Source organism: Dermacentor silvarum, chromosome 1 (assembly GCF_013339745.2).
Source record: "Dermacentor silvarum isolate Dsil-2018 chromosome 1, BIME_Dsil_1.4, whole genome shotgun sequence".
Classification (NCBI taxonomy): Eukaryota; Metazoa; Arthropoda; class Arachnida; order Ixodida; family Ixodidae; genus Dermacentor; species Dermacentor silvarum.
The window spans coordinates 50,882,318-50,894,483 of record NC_051154.1 but is presented as its reverse complement, the minus strand read 5'-3'; the positions used below and the strand labels follow the sequence as shown (position 1 = coordinate 50,894,483).

At 41.8% G+C, this 12,166-nt stretch overlaps 1 protein-coding gene across 2 annotated transcripts in view; it reads left to right on the top strand.

Annotated features, from left to right (window-relative positions):
• LOC119462734 (pre-mRNA-splicing factor CWC22 homolog) overlaps positions 1-7,308 on the top strand; it is an 80,485-nt gene extending 73,177 nt beyond the window's left edge. For both annotated transcript variants that reach the window (XM_049667813.1, XM_049667814.1), the window contains 3 exons: positions 1,705-1,832; positions 3,150-3,251; positions 5,456-7,308. In XM_049667813.1, coding sequence (XP_049523770.1) covers positions 1,705-1,832; positions 3,150-3,251; positions 5,456-5,618 — 393 coding nt within the window. In that variant the 3' untranslated portion in view covers positions 5,619-7,308. The remainder of the gene's footprint in view (positions 1-1,704; positions 1,833-3,149; positions 3,252-5,455) is intronic.
• Positions 7,309-12,166: the final 4,858 nt, after the last annotated feature.

Below are 12,166 nucleotides of genomic sequence, written 5' to 3'. Positions count from 1 at the left end.
GATTGAGGGAATCACTGGCAGCCAACTAAACACATATATAGCAGCTGACCGATTTTTCGGACATGAACAATGCCCCAAAAATGTCCAAATAATCAGACTTATCTAACAAAACAATTGCGACGGTAAAATCTATTGCGTTGTTTTTTAGAACACCAGCACAGTGGGAATTTGGTTAACAGACTTTTACAGTTTGTGGTAATCCTTTAAAAAAACAATTCACGTGAAATTTTGTGATGACTGAAACCGCGGTGCGTCTCCCGTTTGCCAGTCGCACAGCCCGATGTGTGTCACGGGTTGCTGTGAAGTGCAGATACCGCCCACACGGCCTTGTGTCTGCGACGCTGTCAGTTTAGGCTGTGCTAAGTTAACTAGCTCCACTTCAATGGAGCCTGCGGCGAAAGTTGTGGCTTGATCCAACGTTGGTTGCTTTAACGTTTCCGTGAGGGATACAGTGATGGTGATAATGCCACCGTCTGCTAGACTAGTGCCATCTAGTAGTGGCTAGCAGAAATTAACAAGCACGCAGGTGTGTGCATGATGCTTTGTAAAACATTTTGTCAGATTTTTCGCATTCCAGAGTGGGGTTGCAATCCTTGCACGAGTAAATACAGTCATTACATAAGTTTTGTTTTCCTCCACAAACAATACCCGAATGGAATGCAATACTACTGGTGAATGTTGTAGGAAGCAGCAGTGTTTTTATTGCGTTAGAAATTGTATGGACACTATAGGTGAATTTTCACTGCCGTCGCTATGGAGTTCTGTATAAAGTCCAAGTGCAATAATATTGCACCCTGCACACGTAACTGTATGCTGTGGGAGCAAGGGACAGGGTGCTAGGGTGAGCCAAGAAGGATGGCTTGAAGCACCCAATGTTGGAGCTCATGGGATCAAACGCACGCTAGGAGAGCACAGTGCAAGTCTCCTCCTTTAGCTTGGCCGTGGCTGTCTACACGGCTAAGTGCATACACAGCCCACGCACCATATCTTGGAGGTAATCTGCGGCGGGCTATAAAACTATGAACCTTACCTTGTCTAGTTGTCTAATACTTTGCGAGTGCTATCAATACTTTGCCTTTCGGGCAAAACTGCTGCTTTTTTGCTTTTTTAATCATTCAGTACGTTTTGTTTCTGACGAAATTGTTCGTAACGAAACTGTTCTAGTGTGCATGTACAAAGTCGATCACACTCGTCTAGAGCGCTTGAGTGGTGTGCTGCAAATCAAATGATGTGAAATCTTATCGCAGCTGCTCTGTTAGGGCAATGCACTTGTGCCTGTGCGGTTCCCATGTGCGGTTCCCAGCTGCGCACGAACGCAAGCATTATCAGTGAAATTGAGTATCTGCTTTAGAATGTTGCTTTATTTCCTCCGCACAGCACCGCTTGGGTGCTCTAGACAAGTGTGATCGACTCAGTACAATGCGCTTGTGCGCACACATGCCTTTTTGTTCAATGCATTGTACAAAAGGTATCTGCACTCCTGCTGTAATTCGACACAGCAGTGTGTTAGTGTAAATAAGCATATTAAGGTGCAGTCTTTTGTGGAACTTGGGTTCTTTTACTAGCAGTGGCATCCAGATGTTCTCTAGGGTTAGTGTTTGGATGAGTATAAATGCTTAAATAATGCTGTAAAATGATTTTGTATCAATATTATTTTATTTGGTTTCATATTTGCTTTCAAGAAATGTTTCCTTGCTTGTGTAGGTTCTGTCTCATATCAAGCTTACTGAAGATGACACAACATCATCCAGCCGTATCTTCATTAAAATCCTGTTCCAAGAATTATGCGAGTACATGGGTCTACCGAAACTGAATGAAAGAATAAAAGACCCGTAAGTTCTTCATCTTCAGATCGCCATATTGGCACATTTTATTGACGTGTGTGCTGAATGCGTAGCTTCTATAACATGTATAGGCTCTCTTGTGGTAGTGTATTAGTATGTAACTGGTGCAGTGCAGTTCTAATACAAAATGATTTGAATTTATGGATAATTCATACTGGCTGTTACGTCCTGTCTACACCACACTGTATTAATGAAAAAAAGTCTCCAGTAACTATCATCTGTGTAACATGTTATGGTTAATTTAAACAAGTTCCAGCTCGTGCCTTCCATTTCTGACATAAATTTGATAACATAACAATGAACAGATTTGAAGTACTACATTGCAATATTGGGGCACATATTTTAACAGGCTTTCTTTTGCTTTAGCAATATACATGATTGGCACAGCTAGCACTGGAGCAGACCAGCCCATCCATTCACACTTGATACTTCTTCACTTGCTGCTGACATTGTAATCTTTCCCATTGCAACTTGTGTAAAAATTGCTGTTTAGATAAAAAGAAAGCCCCAGAAAAGCAGGGTGTGGTTTTCTCTTTTATACCTTTAAAAGTGATTGCTTGCATTGCAAATACTGCTCTCAAATGCCATAATGAAAATGTCCAGCCATGGGAGTTAACTCTTGGGCACAATCCCACTTTCTTGTCACTGCTGGAATGTAATCAGTTGTGATAAAGGAAGCCTCCGCTGCAAAGTTTTGCTATAAAAATGGAAACATTGGGGGGTGCTAGCAGTCACTTGATCTTGCCTCATTGGTGACTGCAGCCATGCAATATGCAAGCACTCACTAGGGAAAAAAGTAAAGCACCTGCTAAAAGCAGCCGCATGCTCTCTCAATCTTTTAACTGCAAAGCTTCACTTTTGCTGATGAACACTAAACTAGTCTTACTTTTCAAAGACGACATTGTGTTGCTTTCATTTCTTGGATAATGGTGCCACGAAACGAAATACGAGACAAAAAGGAAGACCATGTTTTCCTGTCCCTCTTGTGTTCTTTCTAACCCCTGCCAACTCTCTCAGCTTTCCGTAATTTTGTTGCTTGTAATTGTGCTCGCACAATAACAGTCCACCTGCTAGTACAGCAAGAAAATTTCAGATGTCTTTATGCAAAAGAGAAAAAAAAATCGACTGCAAATATTTCTATTCCAAGTCAACAAAAACTAAGCAGCCAGGTTAAAATACATGTTATGGGCACGTGCAACTATATAATGTGTGATGGTAATGAAAAATGCAGTGAAGTATGTGTGCAAATATGCATGCTCACTACTGTATAGTGTCTTCATGTGGCAATATGATTCCTTTTTCTAGGACATTGCAAGATGCTTTTGAAGGTCTGTTCCCAAGAGACCTGCCCAAGAATACTCGATTTGCCATTAATTTCTTCACGTCTATTGGCCTTGGGGGACTTACGTGAGTAGTAGTTATGCAGTCTGTCAATTGAAATTGCCTGTCTGAAAAGGCAGCTTTTCCACAATAGGAGTGTGCCATTGAGAACACTCACTCATAGCCCTTGTTTTTGCATTAGTTTATGCTTAACGATGATTGCTGTGGTCTGTGCGGGAATGAAAGTTGTGGTGCATATGTAACATACCTGTCAAGGAACTGGAGTAATTCATTACAAGGGAGGTTCTGCTGTTACGACAAATTTCTACCATGACATATGACCTTAAAATTTGGACACAGTTGTTACTTCACCGCCTGCTTCTTTCTCTGTTTTGTTATGATCAAAGTGCTTTCTTGCATAAATACCAATTTCCAGGAGGGCAATGGATTAAAGCCATACATGTATCAAATTTGTCACTGGCAAATTTTGCACAACGGGCCTTGATGAATGGGATTTTTATTCCGCACAGGAAAAGCTAAATGAAAACCATAGGCACTTTTTTTTTTGTTGTTGTTTTTTTTTTTTTTTTTTTTTTTTTCAGATTTTCGCAGTACACCGAAGTAAAAACAAAATTTCATTGTTGGGGCTTTTTTTTTTTTTTTCAAATGTTTTTCAACACTGAACCTCAGAAGATTTTTATTTAACATTTTAACCAATGTGAAATTGGACTACAATGTGTTTGCAATAGGGGTGTTAAATAGTAGTAAAATTTTCAAATCAGATCAAATACAATTATTTCAGAAAAACTACCCAATTTACTCTATTGTAACGCAAGTTTCTTTCATGATTTTCGTTGCTTGAGCTCGACCCACGCATTACGTTGGCAACCTGTACCTTTACATCGAATCAAATTTTATTCGAATTGATGCTATTTTTGCTGTGCTTGTGGCAGGTGTACGGTTACGGTGCTGCAGTACCCTGCGGCATTTCACGCGTCAACTCCGTTCATTTGCGAGAATGTGGTGACGCAGACCAGCCCCAGCTCGGTGGCTCAACGTCAACGAGACGACGATTTGCGGGTGTTGGGACCAGCGAGAGGCCCTCTTTAAGTGCGAGGCCAGTCATAATAGCTCTGTGGACTCGTAGTGGTCTGGTACTGTCGCTGAATGAAATGGTTTTTCCAAGTGTGAAGAAGATTATGGTCTAAAGTGTGATAAGTGTTGTTTTCAAACATTTGTCTTGCTTGGAATTTATACGTACATAAAGACTCAATGGTAGTGCATTCTTGTGTACACTGTGACACCAACACATCTTCCACCACTTAAACAGTGGTGGAAGCTAGTACTTAGTGTCAGTACTTTTGGCCAGAATTATCAGTCTGGGTAGCATTTGTGCAAATCACTTCATAAAAAGCTCAGCATTTAAGAAGACCAAATTTTGTGTTCTTTGACAAACTACACACATTTACTGTGTCACAATATTGTCATGCTTCATCCACTCACAACTGTGTTTTATTGCGAGAGCAATTATGTGGACACTCCAGGCTAATTTCCGCTGTCGTCATAGGCGTTGGCATTGCCGTCAGGTTCCGTATAAAGTCCAAGTGCGATAAGATCACGGCCGCATGCCGTGTGCTGTAGGTGCCAGGAAACACATGCGAATGTCAGCCAAGAAGCATGGTGGCTTGGTTCGGCAATGTCTTCTCATGTGCGCAAGGGGGGTAGCGTGGGGATGTGCACGCGCTACGAGGGGAGGGTGGCAGTGTAGCATGCACCTCTGCTTCTGCTCTGGATTTGACTGTGTATGGCGCAGCTGAGCATGGCTGCGCGTGTAATCGGCGGTGGGTTCGAAGGCTAGCCAGTTCGAGATTGCTCATGACTTCATGTGCGCTGTGTTCTCGCGCATTGAAGTTCGCATTGAAGCGAGAGGCAGCAAGAAGGGGAATTTGCTCACGACTGCTGCCGCTCTTGATCATGCCAGCGTTCTGACAGCGAGTGTCCGTGGTCATCGAGTGAGATGTGTTCATGTTTGCCTGTGCGCAGGTGACAACGTGCTTGTTAATTTATTTAGTAGGTGAATGTTTGCAGCGGTTTATACAGCTGATAAATGTACTAATCTTACTGCATGTATCTGTCTAATAATTTGCTTTTGCAATCAATGCTTCGCCTTTCAGGCAAAACTGGGACTTCTTTTTATCGTATAACTCTTGGTGCTCCTCTTGTGTACCATTTTGAACCAAATTGGTTGCAATCGGCAAGAAGCTGCAGAATTTCCATTCTTTTTTATGCAGAGCTGACCTACGTGAGCACCTCAAATCTGCTCCTAAGCCAGCACCAGTTACGGACGTGATTGCTGCACCTGCAGCTGCAGCAAAGAAGAAGAGCACTTCATCAAGCAGCGATTCCAGTAGTGGATCAAGCAGTAGTGACTCGGGCAGTGAATCCAGCAGTTGAAAGGAAGAAATGTACATATAATTGACTCACTTCAGGAGACTTCCACATTTACTGTATTATAATGTAAGATGGGGGCATACTTGAGGAGTGCCTTAAAGTCAAAAATTGTATATTCATTTTCTAAATTGCTCTCATATTATAATGCTTGGCAAAAAAATTATTGTATGTGTTGCATCAAAATTCTCACTAACAAAATTATTGGTAGCTGGAAGATGGTCCCTGTTGGGAATTATGCCTTTGTTTGAGGGATGCTTGTGGCAATTTTTGTGTGTAGATATGCAGTAGCATCACTGAGAGTCTTTAGCACTGCATGACTCACAGAGGTAATCCCAACTACAGGATCCTGAGATGTTAAGGCACTTGTCCAACCCCGGCAGGGCACAAGTTCTGCCTCTGGCTCTCGACGGAAGGCCATTTTTTTATGTAACAAGCAGTGGACAGTTTAATGGAGGGCAATAGTGTATGAACTACCCAATCACCTTGATGTGTACAGTAAGTATATTATGATGAATGTCACTGCGAAAATTTACCACTGTGTTCCTGGTAACTGTTGCAAAACCTCTATTCACTGTTCCACTTTGCTTGGCTATTAGCCACATGTTTTAAGGGGACATATGCATGGTGTCCTGTTTTCTTGGTGTTTAAAGCAAACAGCACTCTGGCAGGATGCAAAGTAAACGAAAGAGTGCACCATGTTGATTCTGTGTGCTGTCTGAATGCGGTTTGCTCTTGCTTCAGCTGTGTACCAACCAGCCTGCGTATGCACCAACTTGGAGTTTACAAGAGGCTTACAAGTTTACGTTGCGAGTTATGGTGGGTGTTGTCTTGGTTGTGTGCATGTTATTCATCTATTTGTGATTTACATTTTATTTCTCTGTCAATAAAGCATCATGAAGCTATTGTCTATGTGTTGCACACGTTACACATCGAGTTTCGTGGGGTAAACTCTTGAGCTTTTGCGCACTTGATATACAGGGTGTTTCAGCGAACACTTTCAAAAATTCTTAAAGGTTCCCTGTGGCAGATAGCACAATTCTAGTTCAGGAGCTGGTCCACTCGAAGGGGCGGACATTACTTGCACAAAAAATTGAACTGCATAATCAAATAATTAACGAAAATTTTAGCTAATTAACAAAGTTTTTAGCTAATAATCTGATGGCCCATATTGCAATTTACAAATTGTTGCCGTGGAGTTCGCAAGCTCATTAACTAGAATCGGGCTATCTGCCACAGGCAACCTTTCATAAATTTTGAAAGTGTTCGCTGAAACACCCTGTATTCATTGGACAAGTCATCACACTGTGTTGTATGTGTTACAGTTTGCAAAGTGTGAGAACTCTTCTGGAATTGCTGTAAAAACCATTTTTGCTCTGTATTTTCAACATGAATAACTAAAAACTACCAAGGAAACAATTTGTATTTTATAAAAAAATGTTCATGTCTCAATTGTTCTTCCCAAAGTATAGGTCTCTCATTCTGTAGTGTTATTGCTAAGAAAGAAAATATATATTATGTACCCAGATTCTAGGTCACAAGAAATGATTCTTGGATTCTTGCTTGGAACATAGAAAATTGGGGCCGCTTCACATTTCGTTTTATTGTAATAAAAGGACACTAAACAGCAATGTTGTATCAGTTTAGACTGGTTAAGTATTCTTTCAAGACTGTTTTTGTTCATTTGACAGAAAAACCATCATTGCTGGAGGAAATTATTGCGGAACTTTCCTTTATTTAATTTCGCACCAAAACTTCCATACTGGGTACGCCAGTGAGATGTCATGGATTTCTATGTAATTTTATGTATTTGGACCATATCTGCACATATTAAGTTCTAGAAACTTGCTTGGTTGAACCCTTTGTTTGTTTCTAACTCATGTTCTTATTTACCAGTAAATAGTTAATTAAGTAGACCCGAGTGTCATAATTCATGATGTCGTGATGAGCTAGTGCTGGGATGACGTCGCAGCCCACCATTAGTTTTTGGTCTCGTCTGGCTTACCAAGCCTCCTTTCACAGTTGGAGCTGCCGTTTAGCAGTTGCAGAAGCCGATATTACAAAATCAACTTGATATTCCTCTTTAGTGTCCAAAGTTACGTCATATAGAAGAAATGTTGCTTGAAAACTATTTACCCAGCGTTAAAGATGGTTCTACTTGTAGCAAAAAGGCATTTGCACCATCACATTGGTGTTGCTCACACTTGCAGAATGAAGTGTGCAATACCAATGCTCTGCCTTATGTAATATATGACGTTCCTAACTTGAAAAACTAGTCTGAAACATAGCTTCAGGTAGCCGTGTGTATAGTCCCATTTTGTCTCTCCACTGCACCTTGACCGTCTTTTTTTCCCTCCTGCCCATTTTACCCTTCCAGACTCCTTTTATCAATGCCTCGTGGCATAATGTTTGAAGACATTGCCTATAGAAGCGCTCTCCTGTTCGTCAGCTGCACCCAGGTGCACACTGCCAGATTCAAAGGGGGTGACCCTGCCCTCCTCTCTCTTGGAGGCTACCCTGGATCTGCCCCTTTCCAGATACCAGGCAATCTTAAATGTTTCCTTATTGGGCAATATAAAATCAATCAATTTGATGTACAACTTTTTGGCACGTCAAACATTGCCATTGGAACTCTTCCGCAAGCTCTTCTACGCACCGTATCAAATGAAGACTTTTACTTTTGGTCGGATTTGGAATCTTAAAAAATAAAACTTTGACAGCATAAGGTATAACTGAAACCAGGAAATAATTTCCAGATGTAGGTAGGTGTGGCCAATCCAGTTTGTCTTGTTCTCAAAGAAAGCAGGAACTATAACTAATCTCTCTGGAATTCGAAAGAGGTGGGGACAGGGGAAGAATAATACCTGGTGGCAACCCGAGTTTGGTCAGTCTAAAAGCTTCCACAGAAAAAAGGTATTTGGTCACTCTGGTTCGATTAGGAGTACAAATGTAAACTGAAAGAGCAGGCATACACATGCGTGTGAAAAAAAAAGAAAAATTAATTAAAGGGCTACTGGGTATGTTTGTGTGCTGCAGTTTCATGATGAATGGCTACCAGCTTGCCAAACATTCAGTACTTTTGCAATGTTTGTGTGATTAGTATAGCGAATGGATTCAATAGCTCCCTTTGAAACATTTATACCTGTTGGTTGTAATGAGCTTGTGAATGAGATATCACTCTCTATATTTTCTAAATCTATGAGAGACCCGAAGTTTGACTGCAGGATATAAAGTTTAATTTCATTGAAATTGTGACTCAATAGATTAAAGTGCTGGAAGTTCCTTCGCTGTGTCCGTGCAGTGCCCATTTTGTCCAGCATTAACTGGCTGGCTTGTATCGCTGGTGTATTGTTTATGACATAGTGAACATTCTAACATGTAGATAACCTTTGAACTCGTGCAGGTAAAACTGGATTTGATTTCGTTCGTATAAATGCTTGCAGCACTTTTTAACTTTTATGTCATATTGAAGGTGTTTGCAGATCTTGCACCTGGAGTGAACACAGGCTGCTTTGCTTTGTTGATGATGCACTAAGGGTTTACTTTTGCGTGTACTAACATGTCTTTAAAGTTTCTATTGTGGCGATATGTGACCCTTGGTACATCCGGGAACGCTTTTCTAAGGCATAGTATTAACATAGTGCATAGTGTTCTGCTCTGCATATAACTCTGTCAACAAAACATCATTGCAAATTCACATGTATATAGAATCCTGCTGGAGCAGGTGGTCTTGATAATATACGTAAGATTACATTGGACTATAGTTTGCACTGAAACTTGCATATAAATAAAGTCTCCTCAAAGTTAGCCTCGTCATGCTTTGCGCTATTAAGGACAAGGACTCAGTTTGACACCCATCTTTTAAAGATTATTCTCATCTGACCTGCTGTTGAGAATTGTGGGCTTCCATATGCTACTTGGAACCGATCATTTGCCTCCAGAAAAAAGCCTTCGGATTATTGCGTTCTCTAGCATATACAGTGTAGACCGCTTATAACGTAAGTCGCTGGAGTCATGAATATCTGCACTATATGCGGTACTGCACTATAACCAAAACAATGATTTTCAAGCCCTGCACGTATGCAAAACATGTAGACCAAGCAGCCGCGCGTATCCGAGAATCGAAGCGTGCGACTGGAAGTTTTGCGTCCGTTTAAATTTACGAACGTTGAAAGGTTAATGTCCAAGTACCCACGATGTTCGCATGAAACAGACAAAGAAATAATTTTTTAAAATATCAGTTTCGCCCGAAAGGCGAAGCATCAATTGCGATAGCAAATTATAGTAGAGAGCTATAAGGAGTAGGGATAGTATTTTTATCGGCTGCATAAGCTTGACACATTTGCTTACTAACTGAATTAACAAGGGTGGTGTCAACGTGCATAAGCAAACATGAATAGACTTGATGACCGCAGACAACCATTGTCAAAACGTGGCCGCCGCAGCGAGCAAAGGTTCGTGCGGTCTATCGCTTCAACGGAAACTGAGCGGCGTAAGCACAGCGCATATGAAGGTGAGAGCCGTGTGGAGATCGCTTTCAAGATACGGTGCGCATGACAACACCCGCCGACAGCCAACACAGGCGCGAACGCATTTGTAGGCAGAATAGAAGCCGCCCCCCTTCCCTCCCTCCCGTGCTGCCTTCCCGCTTTGCTCCTTTCGCGTGGGAGATTGCATCTCCAGTTCCCCTTGCACCCGGTTGCAAGATACGCATTTGGTGCCGCAGCACAGCGTCGCCCTCCCTCCCATACCCCCACGACCTTTCGCACGATGGAAGTCGCGTTTGCTCTCTGCTGTGCGTTCGCTCTCCGTGAAGGCGCGCTTTCACTCGCACGTAGGGCGCACGGCAACGATTTTATCGCCCTTGGACTCATGCTCCATGTCTCATGCTCCTCCTCCGCATCGCCCTCGTTGATCTCCTCTCCATCGGTGGGCGCACCTCCTTGAGAAGTGTGCTCGCTACCGCCCTTGTCGGCGAGATTTTCCCGCGGAAGCCACAGTATAACCGGTATTTCGTCTCATGCGGCTGCACTGTAAGCGGTATGCAGATACATGAAGTGCTATGGGAAAATTAACGGGAGTCTGAAAAGACCGTACTATATCCGGTCCTACACTATAAGCGGTGACATTATAAGTGGTCTATACTGTATATAATTGGAGCATATCTGATTATCACTCCTTCAAGAACTCTGCCTACTGCCCTTTCTACTTGTATTTGAATTAAATGTGTCAGTTGCTAATCATAGCTTCTTAACTACAGCTACCCACTGCTGATAAGCTTTTTATTATACCAACCTCTAGCTCTAGCAATGCGGGCAACCTAAATTTCAATCTCCCTGCCACTTGTAACATCTACAGTCAACGTTGCAACTTTAACGCACAAAAATATCGCGACTAGGAAGTTCGTAGTTGTAGTGAAGTGCCTCTTGTTTGCTAAGGTATAATTCACACATCGTGCATTTCCTTTTGTGCTATTTCTATTAACTTCCAACCTTTATTATGCCTGTTGAAATTAGCTGCCAATGTATATGATTATGGGCCTCCACTAGCTTAGGCTATTGGCCAAACAGCTTATGTGGTGTGCTGTTCTTTCCTGAAATCAATAAAGAAATCAATCATTCAATGCAGACATGCTCAAGATACACCTTTTTGATGTTATTTTCACTTGAATTAGTCATGGCATGATTAGTATCTCTCTGTGGGCCTCAAGTTTTGCTTTATCCTAGGCTAACACCTTATCGTTGCAGTAAAGATTAATCTTCAGCTTTTTCATTTTTGGTTGGGGAAACGAATTAATAGCTGACATCATTACTAATACATTGCTGCTGAAATTCAGTATTTGCAAAAGCCTGCTTGTTATGTGAACTCAAATGTCCCATCATAGCTCTGGACCATAGTTAATACCAGTATGTCGAAGGTTGCCGTCCGTCCTGTTTTTTTAATTATAAACAGCAAGGCTCCACTATCTACAAGGGCACCGATTTCAATGCCACTGACCTTAACAGGAACATTAATTAAAATAGAAGGTATGACAGTCTCTTCGTTGCTCATCAACTCAAGCCAATCAGCTGACACAGTCTTTTCCAAGCGGTAGCTTTAGTGCAGTTTATTCTTGGTTCACTTTTAATAGAGGTAATGCATTCTGTAAGACATGCAGCAGTTCATCTGTCTTTGGGGCTCCATATTGGACCTGTCTTTGAATGTTTACACAAAGCATTGACGATCAAAGCAAGGACTGCTTCCAGGGAAGCTTCAATTCAACCAAATGTGGTAATTGTCAAGAAAATATAGTTGATCCCACTTATAACGATCACTATTATAACAAATGCTTGGTTTTTACGAAAGAAGATAGCATGACAGTCTCAATTTTCATGCTGCCTATAGCAGTGCATACCAGGTAAACAAGTCGTGGATCCGCGCTCGTTTAGAGCGCATGTGGATGTGCCATTCAATCTCACGTGAAGGCGCCACTCTCCTTGCATGCCTGCTGTTTAGCATGCTCCTTAAAAGGAGGTTGCCGCACATTGCGTCAAAAATGTTTCGCAAGGCTGGAT